This window comes from Spermophilus citellus, assembly GCF_964194105.1.
Source record: "Spermophilus citellus genome assembly, chromosome: 1".
Classification (NCBI taxonomy): domain Eukaryota; kingdom Metazoa; phylum Chordata; class Mammalia; order Rodentia; family Sciuridae; genus Spermophilus; species Spermophilus citellus.
Window position 1 is genome coordinate 235,347,933 of NC_138182.1, and position 20,619 is coordinate 235,368,551.

At 33.2% G+C, this 20,619-nt stretch overlaps 1 protein-coding gene across 1 annotated transcript in view; it reads left to right on the forward strand.

Annotated features, from left to right (window-relative positions):
• ADAMTS6 (ADAM metallopeptidase with thrombospondin type 1 motif 6) overlaps positions 1-20,619 on the forward strand; it is a 286,548-nt gene that overhangs the window by 158,189 nt on the left and 107,740 nt on the right. The window contains exons 13-14 of the mRNA XM_081281992.1: positions 8,806-8,913; positions 18,799-18,944. Coding sequence (XP_081138118.1) covers positions 8,806-8,913; positions 18,799-18,944 — 254 coding nt within the window. The remainder of the gene's footprint in view (positions 1-8,805; positions 8,914-18,798; positions 18,945-20,619) is intronic.

Below are 20,619 nucleotides of genomic sequence, written 5' to 3' on the forward strand. Positions count from 1 at the left end.
GTGTTTGAAAAGCACAGAGAAGGCTAAAAGGTTAATGCTCTTAAACAAACACCCCATAAATGAGTAAAGAAGTAGGAGCCAAATCTGATTGCCCCTTATAGGCCATGTGAAGAATTCTTGATTTAGGGCAGAGCTGTACCTGGGTGGTAGAGTGCTTGCCTAACACACATACATACACACACACACACACACACACACACACACGTATATTTTTATATCTATATCTATCTCTATGTATGTTTTTGAATTCTAGCTTTTTATCTGAAAGAGGAATGAGAAACTATTGGAGTGTTTTTAATGAAATAGAACAGAAAAGATTATTGATATGCAGAAAATTATAGGATTATTAGGATACATTTTATTTTAGAAACAAATATAATGCTGTAATTTGAAAAAAAATTAGAAAATTAAAAGCTTTTGTAAAATTATCAATATCCTCCTCCCTTCCTCCCCTCCCCCACAGGGCTGGGAATTGAACCTAGGCCTTGTGCATGCTGGCAAGTGTCCTATCACTGAGCTACATCCTCAGTCTCCTCCCTTTATTTTCTCTCCATCCCAACACACCCTATACAGAGAACTACAGTGGCTCTGCTACAGATAATACCCTGTGTAGCAATGCCCTTATGTTTCTAGGTAAATACAAATTCCTTCTTTTTAAGCTAGAGTGTTCTGCTTCATAACTCTGAGACGAGGTGAATTGGAGTTTGTGTGTAGATGCTTTGTGGGCTCCATAATTTTGACTTTGGAATTGCAAAATCCCAGTGTATTAGAAACATAAAAGAACATATAAAGGGAAAGTACGATATAACTTTGGAAACTTTAAGACTTCTGATTAATTTTGAATCTTTCAAGGAGAAATATATTTGTGGCAAGTATTTTTTTTCTTTAATAATCTCCAAAGGATTTGGTACCATATTTGTTCCATACTTTAAGTGATGAGAGATTTTTTTAGAACCTAATCTTGGAAATGAAAGATCAAAGAAATATATTTGGATTTATTTATTGTAATAAATGTAGCTATATAGTTTGTATTTAGTCAAATCTACTGAAATCTGCACATTTTTTTCACCTATAGAAATCTATCAAGTAGACCAATTTCTTATAAAACAATTATCAGGTAATCATAAAATTAAAATATAGGATAGTATGGATTATTTTATCACATTAATAACTATAATGATGTTGCCACCAGGCCATGTCCACCTAATTGTAGCTCAGAGTAGTGAGTTCTCTGTTTGGGGTTTCCTTCCTCTGGACAGTACTTCATAAAGACTGATACATTTTGCCTTTCAGACTCTCATTTTTATGTTTCCATGATTATTCACTTTTATTATTCTATCACCACCAGTTGACTAAATTTTAAGTCATTATTGCTTTATCATTAGGAATTATTCATATAATTGTATGTTGGCTTCATTAATCTTGTTAGGATATTGTTGGCTAACTACACAATTTTTTAAAGAGATACAGATAATTTGGAGGATGCCATTATTGAAATACTAAATAGTATTAAAGGGAAGTTTGACGAAGGCAAGTTGGAATAGTCTATAAAAACAAACATATACACACAAAATTAAATGCTAGCCTCAAACCCATTTTCAGGTTTTGAAATACTTGTTATAGTTTGAATGCTGGTAACATATTATCCCCCTTCCCTACAAAGAGTATTTAAAACCCCTAAATAATCTTTAATTTTTACAACTAGATGATTGTAGATTAGTTATTAGAAAGAATTTCAAGTTACTAAATATTGGAGTGTTGAACTTAGATTGTAGAATCACTTTTCTTGAGGATTTTAAGGTATGCAGTGTGGTTTGATTTGGACTTAGGGAACAGAAGATATAGAACCACAATATTCTTTTGAAATCGAAACATATATGTTTATTAGGCATGTATATGACAAGAACTGATTGCATTTTCATTTTTCCTAAATTCCGAACCTAAGTAATAGTTCTAGAATCACTTATATGCTTAAAGATCAGTAGTTTTTATCCTGGGTTTGCTTCTTAAAGGTTTTATTTCTTTTTTTAACCATTTAATATCTTTTTAATTCTTTCAAATTTGTGATGTGTTTATTTAATCAGAATTTTTAAATTAAGTGTTTTGGTTTTTTTTGTTTTGTTTTGTTTTTGGTTGGTAATTTTCCTTTTTCGAATCTCTTACATTTAAATCATCTACATAATATTTAAGGCAGAAATAAGTGTACAATTACCCTCTTTCTTTAGATGGCAGCTAAGCACCTGGAACCAGGCCATAAGGTCACCATGTGTTCTTTTTTAGTTTTCCTTTGTGTGATCAATGATAAGTAACCTTTCTAATCACTGATGGTCCTTTGTGACCTCTTTAGGACTCTGTTCTCCCCCTTGACCATTAGGATCCTTTATTGCAAACAGCTGTTAGAGATGTTCCTGATAGGGTAATGAAGACAAAGAGAAAGTTTTATACTCACAGTCAAGGATCCAAGATGGCATAAGGATTGAGTTTCCCAAGAACAAAAGGTTTATACATGTTTCTTTTACAGATTTTACAGTTGTTTAAAATTAAAGACAAAAACATAGACAAAAGCCATCTTGCAATAAATATACCATTTTCTCTTTACACATTGCTTTACTTAATGATATAATCTTTGTAAAACGATTTTTATTCTTTTATGATGTTTCTCCCCTTTTGTGTGAACTGCTAATTTTAATTTTCCCTAGGTAAATCATAGGGGTTCTTGTCTTATTTTTTAGAGTTTGTTTTAACACATATAATTACTTGAAATGTAATTATATGTGTTAAAACATATAATTGGAAAAATTAATAACATTGGAAAAATTAATTACTTTGTAAAGTAATCAATCATTCAATATTGATCAAAGTTGCCCTAGTTCAGAGGAGTTATTTCTGTATAACAGATACATTATTTTATATTAGATCGTCATTATAAACTCCATTCTCTAAACTTATTCTTATTTATATTGGTATTTTAATTATTGTCAATGTTTGCAAATATTGTCATTCACCTAACAAATCAGACTAGAAACTCTGGGAGTTGCTATTAAAATGTTGACTAGGTAGAAAAAATGTTAAATTTTTTGTTTCTTGAATAGCCACAGAATATTTTTGTGGATTATGTTAACAGTACCTTTTTAAAATCCAAAGACAAGTGATGACGTTACATTCAAAAGTTCAAATATAATGTTAAAGTTGATGCCTAACCTCATGTAATATGCAAATAAGTGATGAATTATAAATAATCATCATAATTTGAAGCTATAATCCTTTAAAATAAAGGAAAAGGACAGGAGATATTATAAATAGTGATTATTTTATATTATATTAGAATACAAGTAAAGCTTTATTAATCAGTTTTGACCAGTAATTTTATTCAATTTAATATGTATAAAAGGCATGGGAAAGGAGCTTTGTTGTGAGGAGAATCTTACCCAGAGCTCATATCAAAGCTGGGTCAAATCTAGTTTTAGTTGAAATTGAAGCAAATTGTTAATTTTTTCCTGAAACTATGTTAGTTTCTCATAATTTCCAAAAGTTTTGTAAAGTGAACCTCTTGAATGGAGGAGTCATCCTCTGTTGGAAACCATAACATGGGGGGGGTGATGATTAAATGAGACAAAAATATGACTATACCTTGTATAGTAGTTAACAGCATACCCTGAAAAAATATTACTTCCTTTATTTTCTTCCTGCCTACAAAATCCCTGCCAGGTGGTCATGAAGTGCTAGAAAATCTCCACCGATAAGGATTCCGCATTAGTTCATCATTGTTCATCTCTGACTTTTGGAAGATTATTCTGAGTATTGAACTGAAATCTGCTCCCCTGACTTCTAGGCTGATGTGTACGTTTTTACAATCATGTATAAAATTGACTTTCTTAAAGTCTGAGAAAAGAGTTCCAGGTTCAAAAATATGACAAACAGTAAACGCAATCATTCCTTCAGGCACAAAAACAAATATGCTAGATAAAATAACACTAACAAACATAATTAAATTCAATCCATTTAACTACAGCATGAACAATTGACAAATTGACAAAATGAAGCCAAGATACATAAGTCTCATTTTTTTTGTATGTGGTTATTTTCTAGTACATTAATGATTTGGAATTATCAAACAAGCATTCTCACAACTTAAGAGAAAGACCATAGCAATATATAGACTCAGAAGATAATTTAATTTTTTTTGTTTTCTCCTTTCTTTATTGAATAAAGTAGATGGCTTAATGGTGCCATTTCTAAAATGCCCAGCTCCCTGTCAGAGACATGAGGACATGTGCAGACACTGTGAAAAGACATCACTTTTGTGTTATTTTTTAAAAGTTGATTGAACTGTGCAGATACATTAATGGGGAAAAATGACTCCCATAAGAAATGGAGCCCTAGGATTGTGCCTCACATAAGAACAAAAGGAAAGACCTTGTACAGACAAAATAAGTCAACATGAAAACCTTGGGATATATGATATAAGCAAATGTATGTGACTATACTTCTACAGAAGATGCTGAAGTAATAATAAAAAATTTTTCACTGAAGATAAGCTGGAATAAAAAATAATAAATGAGAAAACAATCTACCATGAAATTGACAATTAATTCCCAAGATTAAAAAAAAATTTTTGAAAAAGAGAATAAGAGCCAAGGTGGCTAAAATGAGAAGGTAAAAAAGGTCCAAAATCGGGCTGGGGATGTGGCTCAAGCGGTAGCGCGCTCGCCTCGCATGCGTGCGGCCTGGGTTCGATCCTCAGCACCACATACCAACAAAGATGTTGTGTCCACCGAGAACTAAAAAATAAATATTAAAAATTCTCTCTCTCCTCTCTCTCCTCTCTCACTCTCTCTTTAAAAAAAAAAAAAAAAAGTCCAAAATTAGCTGAATAGGAGCTTCAAAATAAAAACAAAAATAAACAAAGAATGGAAAGTCTAGGAAAGAGACACATTAAAAAAAATCAGAGTCAAAGGAAAATACAAATCTTCATAGCATGAGTCCAAGGCGAAACAGCACAAAAGGAATTCTTGAAAGCACCTGGAAAGACTCCTACAAAAGACAGCTGCTAGACTAACAGGTCTGGCCCCTGTGGAGGTCAGATGACAATGGACTTAATACTTTTAAAGGCTGAGGTAAGAATAATGTTACCCTGGAATTGGATATTCAATTAAAATATTGTCCAAATGAAGATAAATAAATATACTTTCAGAAAAATAAGAAAAATATCCCTTGCTAAAATATTATAAAGAATGTATGTCAAGAAGAAATTGTTTTCAGAAGATAATTGTAGGCATTAAAAAACAATTTTTATTAAAGGCATTGGTAGACACAGATGTATCTAAATAAACATTGGCTAACAAGTCTTGGACAAGTGGGTGGTTCACAAACTTTTAGGTTTTTATAGGCAAGGAAAATTTCTCTAAAAAAACTGGCACACCAAAATGGGGATACCAACTTTTAATTTTGCCAAAAAGGAACATTTTATAAAGGCTGCCCTAAGGAAACAGACCGTGTCCTCAGCAATCTTACTTACAATCTACTGTAATATCTAAAGAGTAAAAGGAATAAAACTTCATTAAAGCCCATTAGAATAAAAAAATTAGTGTCATGAAATATAAGGATTATATTGATATCATTCTTCTAATTTTGTCATAGAAATTAAAAAATTTATCATAAAGCAAACCAATCCATGGTTACATATCTGGACTATACCCTCTCTAACTTTTCTCCCTGGTTCCTATGAATTTTAAGTGGTAGTATTTTTTCATAACATTAATGTAGTGATGGGTGCATAGTAGATTCTCAATAAATATTCTTAAATGAAAGGGGCAAATTGCTATTACTTTTGCATTATCAGGCAACCCTCCTAAGTGGTTAGAAGTTGACTCTATGATATTAAGATTCCATTTCAAATTTCCACTGCCACATAACAAAAATGACTCTTAGTGGAGCTGTTGATAACTTCTCTGTCCTTCCTTAGCCCATCATCATGCCCCATAGAATTGAAAATTTGTAATAATGTGTTAAACTCAAAGGTCACCACAGTACCAAATTTCCCCTAGAGAGTCTTCCCAAAATACAGTTTAGAATTATAAAGGGGACCCTAACACACAATGATTTTTTAGTTCATAAAGGTCATGAAATTAGTCTTAATCTTATCTCTTTCTGTCAGGAATCACAAATATGTGAAAGAAAACTATGTTTTAAAGCTAAACCGAAGGCAGTGAGTAAAAAAAAAAAAAAAAAGAAAGAAAAAAAGAAAGAAAGAAAAGAAAATATCATTATTTCCTACTATCTATCCTCACCTCTGCATTTTATTTAGGGAAATTGATCTACCTGTGACTTTGGTTTTTATAAATATTTTCCAAGAGGCAAAAAATTTCAATTTGCATTTAACTATTAGAACTTGGAACTTGTATCAGGGTGCTTATTCAGCAACTTATATGCAAGTGAAAAGAAATTGATCTATGTAAATATATCATGTACATTCCAGAATTCAGCAGTTTAGAGGAAGAAGGACATTCTGAAAGTGTGAAGTTGCTTTTTATTGTTCAAGAGAGCATCATTTGTTGCTTTTCTTTTTTCTAAATGTGGAAATCTTCCTAAATTGAATATCAAAATCTTTCTTACTGAAGCTGAGATTCCAGTTGTGAGAACTATTTGAAAACTCTTTAGCTCCTTCTCTGTGACTAGTTTAACATCTTGAGTTAGACTTCCAGTGCTATGCTTTATTTAGTGATCTATAAGAAGTTAATGCTCTAGCAAAATTCCAACCTTCAGGAACTCACAAAGGTAACAAACTTCTGTTGGACTACTTCAAAAGGCATCATTCTCTTAGCATTAAGAGGGCTTTTTCCTGAATCTTAAAATGTAGGTTTTGAAAAAAATTTCTAAAGCACTTGCCATTTTGGGTAGAGATTTCCAAGATACTTTTGAAAACTAAATTGTATGTTTTTTGAGAGATGCTGTGAGTATAGTCCTTTTCAATAATAGAATTTTCATTGCCTAATTCCATGTAAAATAACCTTTAGATTTCTTTTACTTTGTCAAAGTAATATTTAGGCCAAATAAGGATCATAAGAGATCAGAAGTCTTGTTTAGAAACAAATTTATGGATGAAACAATTTCATGATCTCTATATGTATTCTGTTCTATTAATGCTTCTCTGTTTTTGTGAATTCATTGTTTTTTGAATTTGGATAAACTTTTGCTACATGGGGCAGTATTTTAAAGCCACTTAAATATTACTCCTATTGCTTTTTAAATATTAACTAAATATATTTAGGAACATAAAACTGTGTTCTTAAAATTGTGTTTTGAGAGTTAAAAATGAGCAAAAGGATTACATATTCCTTATTATCTCTGTATCCAGATTATCATATTTTTATTGCAAACACACACTATACTACATAGTTCTAGTTTAAATTAAAAACTTGTTGGGCTGGGGATGTGGCTCAAGTGGTAGCGCGCTCGCCTGGCATGCGTGCGGCCCGGGTTCGATCCTCAGCACCACATACAAACAAAAGATGTTGTGTCCGCCGAAAACTAAAAAAAATAAAATAAAATAAACATTAAAAAATTCTCTCTCTATCTCTCTCTCAAAAAAAAAAAAACTTGTTATATCAGCAGTGATGCTACTTGATGATTATATATAAAAGAAACTGAAATTTTTTAGTATTTTCTTCCAAAACAATCTGGTTTGAGCTGTTAGTTAAAACACTTACTCAGGGATAATGTTTATATGCTTATTTTAGAATCTGATAAATCAACATAGCACAAACAAAATGAAGTATTTTTTAAATGTATGAGGACACAATGCCTTTATTTTTATTTATTTATTTTTTATGTGGTGCATAGGATCGAACCCAGTGCCTCATCTGCACTAAGTACTCTATTACTAAGCCACAACCCCAGCCACCAAATGAAGTATTTTATATTGATAATGTTAGAACAGGTATTGTAAATCTATACTGAGGTAATTAGAAGATAAATCATAATAAATTAGATCTGAAAGCATCAAGGGGGAACCTGTATACTTCAAGGGAGTTTTCTGAAAAAGATTATGAGTTCGATTTTAATGAGACTTTGGGGGAATTAACCTTCTTAGCAGTCCCAATTGGTTCCTAAAACTTAGGCACCAAGGTACAAATGCTCTCTTCATAGAAAATTCTGACAGCTTCAAGTAGCATCTGAAACATGCTATAAATGGCAGCATTTGTTCAAAACCAGGTATTCTTTTCATGGAGGTAGACGACATTGACAGACTGAAAATAGCATTTCTAAATTGCTCTTATCTGAACTTTAGAAATTATTCCAACATACATCATATTACTTCACATATATTAAATTTGTATCCATCTCATGATATGTGTGTATCCCTTTGTCATTTTAAAGTTGTCTTTGTTTGCCTATTACAGTAAGTCTAGGAAGTCATTTCCCTTGCAATACTTTATTAATAATTGGTAAGTTTGTGCTATTGTATGTTCTTGTATGAGTGTAATAAACATGGATTTCCTCTCTTTATTATTATGAGTCTTCTGTATTAATGAAATTGTTGTGCATGTTGTGAAAAGATCCTAATCAGTGTTAAAAGCTAAGACATAATTTATCCACTAAAATGAGAATTATAAAGACAAATGTTTAAGTGATTCTACGAAAAGGGTAACCCATCTTATATAAGAGCCTATCTCTGATACTTCGACAGCAGCAAGAGACCTAGGTTCTCTTTTCTATAAATCTGAATGTGAGTGTGTTTTATGGAACAATTGGCCACAATTTTAATCTCTATTTCTGATCAACTTGCTTTGCCTTCTTTCCTAGGAAGTGTGTAGAGAGCTCTGGTGCCTCAGCAAAAGCAACCGCTGTGTCACCAACAGTATTCCAGCAGCTGAGGGGACGCTCTGTCAAACAGGGAATATTGAAAAGGGGGTAAGCTTAAGTGATTTTCTAGCTGTTTCATATGTAGATTATTAGCTGATAAATTTTGATGATAATAATCAATCAATCATTAGAAAATCTTGTAATTTAAAATACACTTTAAAATATTAAATTCCTAGCTCAGTAGTTAAATGATATCAGCAAATATGCATCCTTTAGGAATTGCAATGCGTAACTATTTTTTGTGTCAGTTTTACCTGTTTGTATGAGTTATATTTGTGTCAAAAAAATCTTATATAATTTTTTCTGGTAAATAATTCCTAGGAAAAAATTACATGACCCCAAAATAGACTTCATAGACTAATTAAAGTCACTTTTACATTGCAGTATAAGCAAAGGGACTTAGTCAAATAATTTATTGAGCACAGAAATCAGAGCTAAATAATTTTAGTTCCATCAGTTTAATTTTTTAAATGTCATTAAGAATTGTTCAAATAGACAAGAATAGTTGTATGCTACTCCTGAAATTCTTAGAAATTGTTATGTATGTAAATTCTAGAATTTATTGCTATGGACTGAATTTACAATGATAACTACTACTTGTCATCTGTTCTCAGTTCTGAATTCTTGCATGTTAGCTGGGCTACTTTCAACAAAGGTTACACTGAATTTCAGCTTGCAATGGGATGTTTAAATAAAAAGAATGAAAGCTTTTGGGCAGCTGTCACAGTGTATTAATTCTTGTTGATGGCTTCATTCAGGACCCATGACCTAGTGCCATGGTGATGGCTTTTCCATTGCTGGGTTTGGAAATGTTGGTAAATTATGCTAAATATATGAATTGATAGGGTCATTTAAAAAGGATTATGGGTTTTTCAGAATTTGCAAGTAGCCAATAAAAATACAGAGACCTTCCCACACTACCAAAAATTTCTTCTTCTTTTTTTTTTTTCACTGAAGTAATAGAAAATATTAGGAACTGCTTTCTTAAAACAACAGTCTATGTTTATTTTGGAACCAACAATTCTTGTCAACGACAAGTAGCAATTTATATCAATCTGTACTTAGAAGAAATACTCAATTGTAAAGGGGCAATCACACATTGAGAATCTGTTTGTCTGTCATTGATAATTATTCTAGTGACTAGCCCCTGGGTTATAGTTTCTATTCACCTAGAATGATACTATCACTATCACTATCACTATTTGCTTCCAATTTTGATGTATTTCCAAAGCATAAAGAATTTTTGCTTTTAAACACCTCAAAGCCCTTCTAGAAGCATTCTATATATTATATAATCACTTCAGTAATTAAACCATAAATAGTGGCTATTTGGAACACAAGGTTCAACCTCCACATTTATATTGAAAACACATACTTAATGACTTGTTTGTGCTTAATAGAAGGGCCCTTAAATCTCAGACCTTACAGCTATCTGCATATATATGAAAAAGATGGCATATTTCTTAGAAATTATGATTTTGAGGAATACTTACCTCAACTAATATTAAAGCTAACAGTATTGAATTTAAATTTAGAAAATCAAATAGAGGGGAAATTTAATTTACCCTGTCTTTGCCTCTAATTTTACTTTATTTTCCAGTGAGAAATATTGCATAGGAAAAAGTTATTTTTTGTTGTCACAGGAATAAAGTGGTTCACTAAGCCTGAGATAGGTGGTGACATGTTTATTGTTGTTGAATGAAGAAATTTAATTTACTCTGTCACTCCTAACATACCTCCAAAGAACAACTTGGGCTCCCTAAAAAACTACTTGAGGACCTTGTAGGTTTGTGTGTCAAAGCATCTTTTTTTTTTGTATCAGATTTTGATCCAGGGGCACTTAACCACTGAGCCACATCCCTAGCCCATTTTTATATTTTATTTATAGACAGGATCTTGCTAAACTGCTCAGAGCAATGCGTCATTTTTACTCACAACCCAACACTGTACTATTATAAGGTCAATACGTTGGACATCACCATCTAAAATTAATCTACAAAACAAATCCGGGTCATTCTTCCCAAAACATGCAGGTAGGCAGTTTTAGGAATGATAGGAACAAGTCTTAGAATAAACGAACCTATGGAAAAAAAATACAAACGTAGATTCCTAGAAAGAATAGAGGATAAAGAAGACCCTCAAAGCATCCATAAAAACTGAATCTATGCCGGACGTATGCCTGTGATCTCAGCAGCTTGGGAAGCTGAGACAGCAGGAACGGGGTTCAAAGCCAACTTCAGCAAAAACGAGGTGCTAAGCAACTCAGTAGACCCTGTCTCTAAATAAAATACAAAATAGGGCTGGGATGGGGCTCGATGGTTGAGTGCCCCTGAGTTCAATCCCTGGTACAAAAATAAAACAAAAGAGAACAAAACATTGAAAAACTAAATTTATGAAGGGCTTTCAGAGAACTGAATCTATCTATATTAATAAAAAGAACTAGACACATGAGCTGAACTTTTATTTTTATTAACTGAATTTACTGTTATTTTCTATATGAATTTTTATTGTTTAGTTCTTATTATATCTTTTCTTAAGAGAAAGAAGCATGTTTATTGTTGCTGAATGCAGATTTTACACTTATTACTATGAAGTTAAACCAGAATTTAGAATTTTGACTTGAACACATGAGAAGAGCTAGTGACATGATCAAACTGGAATTTTCAATTGATTTGATCAACTCTGTGTGTTTAATCTGTGAACCTGTCATCTAAAAATAGTTGGCATTCCCAGTAACAATAATGGCAATGGTAATAAATATTTTTAAAGTACTTACACTATGCCAGACACATATCACTAGGTGCTTCACAACCATTTATCTGTTTAAGGTTAACAAAAATCCTATAAGTTAGGTACTGTTTTAACTCTGTTTTACAGATGAGAAAAGTAAGACTTGAGAGTCCAAATTATACTACTATTTACCAGCATAGCTGAGATTCCAGCCCAGGTTTTCTGATTTGGGAGTTAAAATCTTTCCCCCCTCTATACTGCCTCTAATTTTACGTTATCTTCCAGTGAGAAATTTTGCATAGGAAAGTTATTTTTTGTTGTCACAGGAATAAAGTGGTTCACTAAGTCTGAGATAGGTGGTGATAGTATATTTTTATCCTTTAATACTAAATGGATTTTTAATTTTTCTACTGGTAACAGTTTCTGAACTGAGTAGGCACAATAAAAAGGCAGTATGGGTAAAACATTGAGCTAAAAATATATGATTGTGTGACAATTGGAAAAATAGTGGAATCTTTAAAATAAGAGAAAACTGATTTCAACATATTTTATAGTGTATTGTGAAGATGGATTGAGATAATATATCAACGAGCTTTTTGTGATTTTCCTTTGAGGGAAGATGGTATCTATTGCTAAATTATCATCATATTTTTCATTATAATTTGCTAACCTTAAATGATGATGGGCAGACAATTCTGTGCCAGACCCTCTCAACTAGTAGCAATGAGCATCAGAGTATAAGGATTAGTTTATCTCTCAGAGACATAAATGGAATATCTACAACCTCTGATCTTAACTGAGTTTCGAAACTGCTTTCTTTAGAAGAGACGAGAAAGAACCTACACCCTGTCTAGCCAGAAGAATAAAACCAAAGTTGCTCATAGTTTTCTGAATAAATCTTCTTAAAAAAGGAGGGGGTAGAAATATTGCTTGAGTGATAGCATAGATATATCCAGAGGAGTGGATGCATGATGATCTCGTCAAATTCTGGCTGCAAAAATATGGGATCCCTGCCCGGGGGCGCAGTTCCACAAATGTTCCATGTAAGTGTGGGAACTGTTCCATGCACATTTAGCAGATGGAGTAAGAAATATGGCCAAAAAATTAAAAACTGATCTTTGCGTGAGTCCTGGGGGGTCTGACATCGCTATTACAGCCATTGGATGTTTGCCTGAATAAGCCATTCAAGGATTGAATAAGAACCATATGGTCTGAATGGATGTGCTCAGGGACAGTAGCATTAACCAAAGGAGGAAATTTGATGAGCCCAGACGGTGCGCTGGTACTGTGTGTCCATGGGTCAGTCTCCTACAAATCAATCAATATAACTTTCATCCAGAGAACTTTCCTTGGGTATAGCATCAGTAATAGCCCTTGGACAGGAATCAGAGGGATGCCATATTTGATGAAATAGTAAATAAGGATTTAGATTGTAAAAACTTCAGTAGTAGTGTTGGCATTGTTACCAAACAGGATATTAAGGATAATCAAAGCCCAATCCTTGTAATCCCTGCTGGTGACCACAAAGAAGATTTCAAATACTTGGTTTATTGCCAAAAGATAGATTTAATGATTCTATAAGACCCAATTAGAGATATAGCCCAGCATTTGGGCTTACATATAAGTGACATTGATTCCTAATATCTTTGCATGGGTAACATAGGGGTGGATTAGAATGGGATTATTACATGGGTTTCTAAAGCACTAGATATAAAATAGCACATTTGTAGTCTTAGACCTTAATTCACTTAGAGTAGAATATAATATGTTTTGACTGGACGCCTAACTATAAACACAGGAAGTGAAGAAAGAGTAGCTCTTCCATTTGCTTTATAAATTTAAATAGTATGGGATGACAAGTTCTGATTTAGAATTTGAGCTGAATTGTATCTTGAACATTCCCACACCTGCATAATGGAAAGATAGGCTTTTAATAGTGTAGTGCTCCAGCCCTCAGCACTCTGACTTGGAAAGAATGTTCTGTATTGAATCACCAATATCATTTCCTTTAAAACCTTAGGATTTCCTTAGAGGTCTCTCATTCCAGATGCTGACTTGACCCAGTTCTGGCTATTATAAGATATACCTTAATCACCTCCTAAAATGGTTCCAGTTTTAAAAAGTTATTTAAAAATACTACGTATACCTTAAATTTCTTTTGTAAAATTCTGACCAATTCTCAAAGGTAGATGGTTAAATTTATAATATATCTTGCTTAAAGTCAGTTTTTTTGTATAGCTCATGAAATTTAGTAACCCAATAGCAAGAGATGTTGTTTAGTAATGAAAGGTGTTTCTTAAGAAGCTTTTCAAAGCTTCAGTGGAATGTGCTATTTTTCTAGATAGTGTTTAAAACACATTTATTTAATTTAGATGGAATATGAAAAGTAAGGATAAACAACACGAGATTTTATTCTTGGAATGCATTAGTTTCATTTCTTTCACCTTTGTGAATTTGGTTAAACACACCTGAATTAGCAAAGGAAGGCCAAATTTATCCAATTTGTCTGCATAATTTAGACTGAAGTGATAAGACTGTTATTTAGAACAGTCCAAAATTACTAGATTAGATATTACCTTTGAGAATAAAGATTAGAAACTGGTTTGCATCTGCATATTTAACTTTCCTAGTTAAAAAAATGAAATAAGACTATGCTTTTGGAAATAGAGCTTTTACAGGTATGGCAACTCCATGTAAAAGAAAGAATAAAAATAGATGATAGGACTCAAAAATTTTACCTTTCCATACTTAATAGGATTTATATACTTCAGTTGATTCATTGGTATAATCTAATTATTGTATTCATGATTTACATACATTAAAAATTTTATATCTATATTGATTAATGAAACATCTAGTAAAGTAGCTCAAATCTTATGTGAGAATTCCAAGGAGATTTTGTTCGCATAAATAGAAAGAGGGAAAACAAAACAGAGTTCAAAAGCATACTTCTGCCAGAGATCAAAATCAAACAAGTTGTTTGATTGATTTTAACTTCTTTGAATGTATATCTTCATTGAACTAATTTTTAAGGTTGTTCTAATTTAAATCACATTGGAATCAAATACTAAAACTAGTTTCTATTATATATTTATGGAAACAAAGGAAAAGAAAGCCAGTGATTTGCTTTGAACCCTAAAATATGGCTTGAATGAGAACTGAGATTCAAAATATAAAGTTTCCTACACAGACTGAAGTTGTTAGTTTGTAAACTAGTTAACAATTTTAACTAGTTATTCAAGTGAGACTTGTCTTTTATCAACTGCTTAATAACTGATTTTACATTATTACTGTGATTTTTATCCATTAATATTTGTTGTTTAACTTTCTGGTATGTCTAATATGTCCATGAAATGTATATAATTAAAGCATGAATTTATGCAGTAAAAGTTCTAGCAAATCATTTATTAAATACTATGTGTAGATACTAATTAACCATGAGAACTGAGCAGCTTTTAAGAAACTGAATAGTGTATTTATCTTTTATCTTAAGAGTAAGCTTTATTTTATTAAAAAAAAATTGGTGCTGGGGCTTGTGCATGCTAGGTACCAACCCTACCACTAAGCTATACTCTCTTGCCCAAGAATTAGATTTAAAAGGAAAACAAGAAGATTTATGTGACTTTTCTCACTTCCCTGCATTTTGCAAGCATACTAAGAACATATGGAACCTACAACTTTTGGAACCTACGATTTTCAATATTATTGCAGCCCTCATAATTCCTTTCTTCCCTAAAAATTGAAAAAACTGGAAATTTTCTCTATTTATTATGGATTTCTTCAAGGAGATCTGAAAACGATGTGGGTGTATCACTGAGCTTTTTTTTTAATGCACAGCATTTTTAAGATCTTATGTTTTTTTCTTTTTATTCTAATTTGTTATACATGACAGCAGACTGCATTTCAATTGAAATTACACATATGAAGCACAATTTTTCATGTCTATGGTTGTACATAAAGTAGAGTCACATCATTCATGTCTTCATACATGTATTTAGGGTAATGATGTCCATCTCATTCCACCATTTTTCCAACCCCCATCCCTCCTCTCTCCCCCTTCATCCCCTTTGCCCTATCTACAGTTCCTCCTTTCCTCCCATGCTCCCTCCCATCCCCATTATGGATCAGCATCCTCATATCAGAGAAAACATTCAGCATTTTTTTTTTTTTTAGGATTGGCTTACTTCACTTAGCATAATATTCTCCAACTCCATCCATTTGTCTGCCTTTGGAAATAGAGCTTTTATACCTGCTACCAGGGAAATAATTATGAATTTGACTTTCTTTTTTTTAAAATTCAAATAAGAAGTTTATTAAATTATGAAATGATTCTGAAGATTACTAAAAGACAAACTTTTAAATAATATAAAGATTAGTTAAGACAAGATGTCATAGTACAGTTAAATGGAGGTCAAGTCAAGAGATCCCTCCTTCTCTTCCTGGTGCGTTTGCCAGCTCATACCAAAGCACTTGGCATCTCCCTGTGCTACTTGTCAAAGGCTGAGCCTTCCTGAGGCTGGGGAATTGGAACAGAACCTGTGGCCCTCTGCCCTTTGCAGGGACCCACCATGACTCTTTAGCTCCAGGCACACTTGTAGCTTCAGGGACTCATTCCTGCACTGAAAACCCAATCAATACATTAAATTAAAAATCGTATTCTTTCACTATAGTTTTTTTGCCTATTTATTTATTTTATTTATAGATGACAGCAGAATGCATTACAATTCTTATTACACATATAGAGCACAATTTTTCATATCTCTGGTTGTATACATAGTATATTCACACCAATTCGTGTCTTCATACCTATACTTTGGATAATAATGATCATCACATTCCACCATCATTAATAACCCCACTCTCCCTCCCTTCCCCTCCAGCCCCTCTGCCCTATCTAGAGTTCGTCTATTCTTCCCATGCTCCCGCTCCCTATCCCACTATGAATCAGCCTCCTTATATCAAAGAAAACAAGGTATCTCTAGTTTTCTTTCCAACATGCAACCAAAATGTGACACAGAATCCTGTAATTTAACTTATGACTTATCCATTTCAGAAAATTTTATCGCATGCCTATTAGTTGCCAAGCTCTATTTTATGCATTCATCATTACCAATAAAACCTTCTGTAATGATGGAAATGTATATGCTGTGTCCAACATAGTAACCACTAGGCACACATGACTATACTACTCTTGAAATGTGGCTAATGGAGCTGAAGAACTGAATTATTTCTTTTAATTAATTTAAATGGCTATATGTCCCTATCAAGCCTCTTACTTTCTAAGGAGAGGAAGAAAACAAAGTAGTAATTTGAAAGATAGCTAACTTGAAGTAGTGTTAAAAGGTAAAAAAGAACTAAAATGGGAGGATCACTATTGCATTCTGGCACTGGGGGGCATAGGGCAGGAAGTGGCAGAAATAAAGGTGGTCAAGGAGAGAGAGCTCTCTGTTGAAATCACACTTGACCTAAGATTGAAAGAAAAGAAGACAGCAATACAAGAAACGTAGAGGAGAGCATTACCAGGACCAGCAAATTCGGATGCACTAAAGAAAGAATAAGATTTGTTTATTAAGAAAAAGACAATCAGCTGGGCGAGATGGCACATGCCTGTAATCCCAGCAGCTTGGGAGGCTGAAGCAGAGGATATTAAGTTCAAAGCCAGCCATAGCAACTTAGCCAGGCCCTAAGCAACTCTGTGAGACCCTGTCTCCAAATAAACTATGAAAAAGGGCTGAGGATGTGGCTCAGTGGTTAAGTGCCCCTGAGTTCAATCCCCAGTACCAAAAGGAAAAAAAAGAAGAAAAGAAAAAGAAAAAGTCAACATGTTCTGGAGCAATTATTGCACAGGACAGATGGAGACCGAAGAAAAAGGAAGGGCCAGATCACTAAGTCCACTGTTGTCCAGTGTTAAGGAAAGTAGGAAAACATTGAAGTATTTTAAGCGCCCCCCCCACCCTGACGACATGATGTGATAATGTGGTTTTAAAAGGTATCTTTGAATGGTTTCTGGAAAATAATTCTAGTTAAAAAAAAATGGAGTTAAAGTGACCAGTTAAGAGGCTACTTCATTTGCCAATTGATCTAGGGCGTTAGCAGTGAAGAAGGTGAAAAGTTAATAAACTCTAGATATTTCTTTGAGGTAAAACAACAAACTTGATGATGGAATTAGCATAATGAACTAATTGCTTTTTAAGCATCACGTGTCATATAGTCCCTTTATAAGGGACTTCATAAGGTTGAATTTTTGTTTAAACCTTCCAACATTGTTGACATTTATTCTACTCTAATAACCATTTTCTTTCTTGTTATTCATAAAAATAAATAACTTTCATAGCATCAGTTTGATTTGTCAAAGTTTGATAATTCAGAAAAATGTACCAATAAAAGCTACAAATGCTTGGTTTACAAAAAAAGACTTTTATTTTGTCATGTTCTTCAAATAAGATTTATCATGCTAGAGTTATGAGCTGATTATGTGATGTCTGTGTCTCGATAAATTATTTCTGGCTTTCTACTTAGGTGCAGTGTGTGTGGTTTATTGCGGAGAGTAAAGCTGAACAGAATTCTAGTACACATGTTCATGCAGGGGCCATGCACATGGCTAGTGAGTGTATATAAGGGTTTTTTTGTACCCAGTCCCTAGTGTCTTGGCATTACTTTTATTATGTCTGCAGTACTCATGTAGATGAAATGCCACAACACATTCTTTTACTATTGTAGCCTCAACTCATTTTTAAAATTTTTTTTAAGGAAAGAGCAATTACTATCATAAAAATTCCTTACTGGGGAACTTTCCACATTGCGTTATCATTCCATGAGTCTAATAATAGTGGAATATAAAGAAAAATTTTTTAGAAAATACTAAAATATCTAAAAAAGACTTTGAGGTCTGTAGCTAGCTAGGTCCATAATGAGAAACACTAAAAGTCTGGAGGAGGAGAAACAAGGAAAAAAAGGCAAAGTCAGGTTTTTTTAGAACTCCTGGTACTTGTTAGAGATTTATAAATCATGGCATAGCTAAAGATAATTTTCAAATCACATGCACCTTTACTAAGTCTAAACAAGTTAAAGAACTATTTATGTGTTATCTGTTTTGAGAATGCTAATGCCTAAAATTGGTCATTACCTGATCCTTTTGTATTTCTGTCCTGATAGTTCTATCTGCCTAAAAGCTAATTATGTGTTTTCTGTGAAATCTTACAGTGGTGTTATCAGGGAGATTGTGTTCCTTTTGGCACTTGGCCCCAGAGCATAGATGGGGGCTGGGGTCCCTGGTCACTGTGGGGAGAGTGCAGCAGAACCTGCGGGGGAGGCGTCTCCTCATCCCTAAGACACTGTGACAGTCCAGCGTAAGTAGCTAAAGTAAGCCAGAGCCAACAAAAAGACACAGTTGGAAATGATTCAAAGCTGTGGTTTCACATGTTATCTGTAAAAACGTTTCTCTAGTGAGCCAAATGCTTGTCTTCAGAACAAGCAATAGGCACAGGAAAGTGGAGGAGCTTTGTTAAACAGACTTTCTTTTTCTTCCTTTCCTCTTATTGTATAACTAAAAATAAAAATTTTTTAAATAGAAAAGCATTGTGTATCTGTCCTAGATAAGCCAGACTTTTAATCTAGTAATAATCAGATAGATTTCCTCCTACAAAAACTACTGAATTATGGATGAATCCAGGTCTGGTTTTTGCTACATTACCATTATTCCCAGGAAACCTAAGGTCTTTTCACATGTCACATAAAATTATTACTGCTACATTAGTATTAAAAGGACCAATGAGAGCACTTCAAGGGTTGAAATGCCTTGATTCGAACCACAAATCACAATGAAAAGAATACTGCCCATGTGTTAAAATAGTTTCCATTCACATGCCCCCATTAATCATCTTCTAGAGCTGCCACCACTTTTCTCCCCATGACTGTTTTATGCAGGTCAACCTGCTCCTCTCCCACTACTCTTTTCTCCAGCCAGAGTTGCCCTGGCACAAGGCCAGCCTTGTTAGTATTATTTTCTAGCTCTATTGCGTCTCCCTCCCACCAATGCCCATTACAGGTGAACTGTTCCTTTAGTTGTACTTTCCTGTCCTCCCCCAGACTAAACCACTCCCTAGCTGCTGCATGTCAAGTGCCCATTTTTGTCTAGAACTGAGGCTGAATGCCTTCTTTCCTGGCTAGTAAAATTTGATGTAGGAAATTATGATAACTTTTTTTTTTACCCCTCTGGGATAAAAGCTTATCTATTTTTATTTTCTATTTGTTCTCACTTTAACTCACAATATTTCTCTTTGGATTCTCTCTCCAAATGTGTCTTTTCTTCTTTTTAGCTTGAATTTTTTTCCCTTCATGTTAGTTCTGTGTTTTCATTCTCCCACTTTCTATCAATAATTACCTTCCCGCTAAGTAGAGCTTCCTATTATGCATTCATAAACCAGTTCTTACTACCACCATCCCCACTACCTTGTTTTTGTCTGACCAGCCAACCTCTCTCAAGCTTGATTCAAGCTGAGCAATTTCCTTTGCTTCATTAGAGTCAGTATTCACTGGCATTCAAAATATATTAAAAATATAGATTTGATTATCCCATATATCCTAAGATAGTACAGAATAATTAACCTAAATTAAACAGTAGGCTGCTATAAATTAATAACCCAAAAAGTAAAATTATACAACAAATAATATAGCCAGATATGTAAGAGAATACCTGGACCTCTTTTAAAAGAAAAAGTTGTTTCGCCTCAATAATAGAATTCTCAAACAATAGCATATGGCTTTCCCTAATATGAACTATTTAAGATTAACTTATGTAAATGAAATATTTAACATTCTACTCTTTCTTTAATTTGAATATATATAAAAATTTATATAATGCAAAGCCATCTGATTTAGGGGTTTAATTTTTAACTTCATATAATATTTGAAATGAGATGGAATTAATTTCTGCATTATTTATTTTGAATTGGTGCTATTTCCAGAAAGTTATTTAGTGTCCTCTCTTTGCTTTCCATATGGAAGGAAAAAAAAAACTTTTCT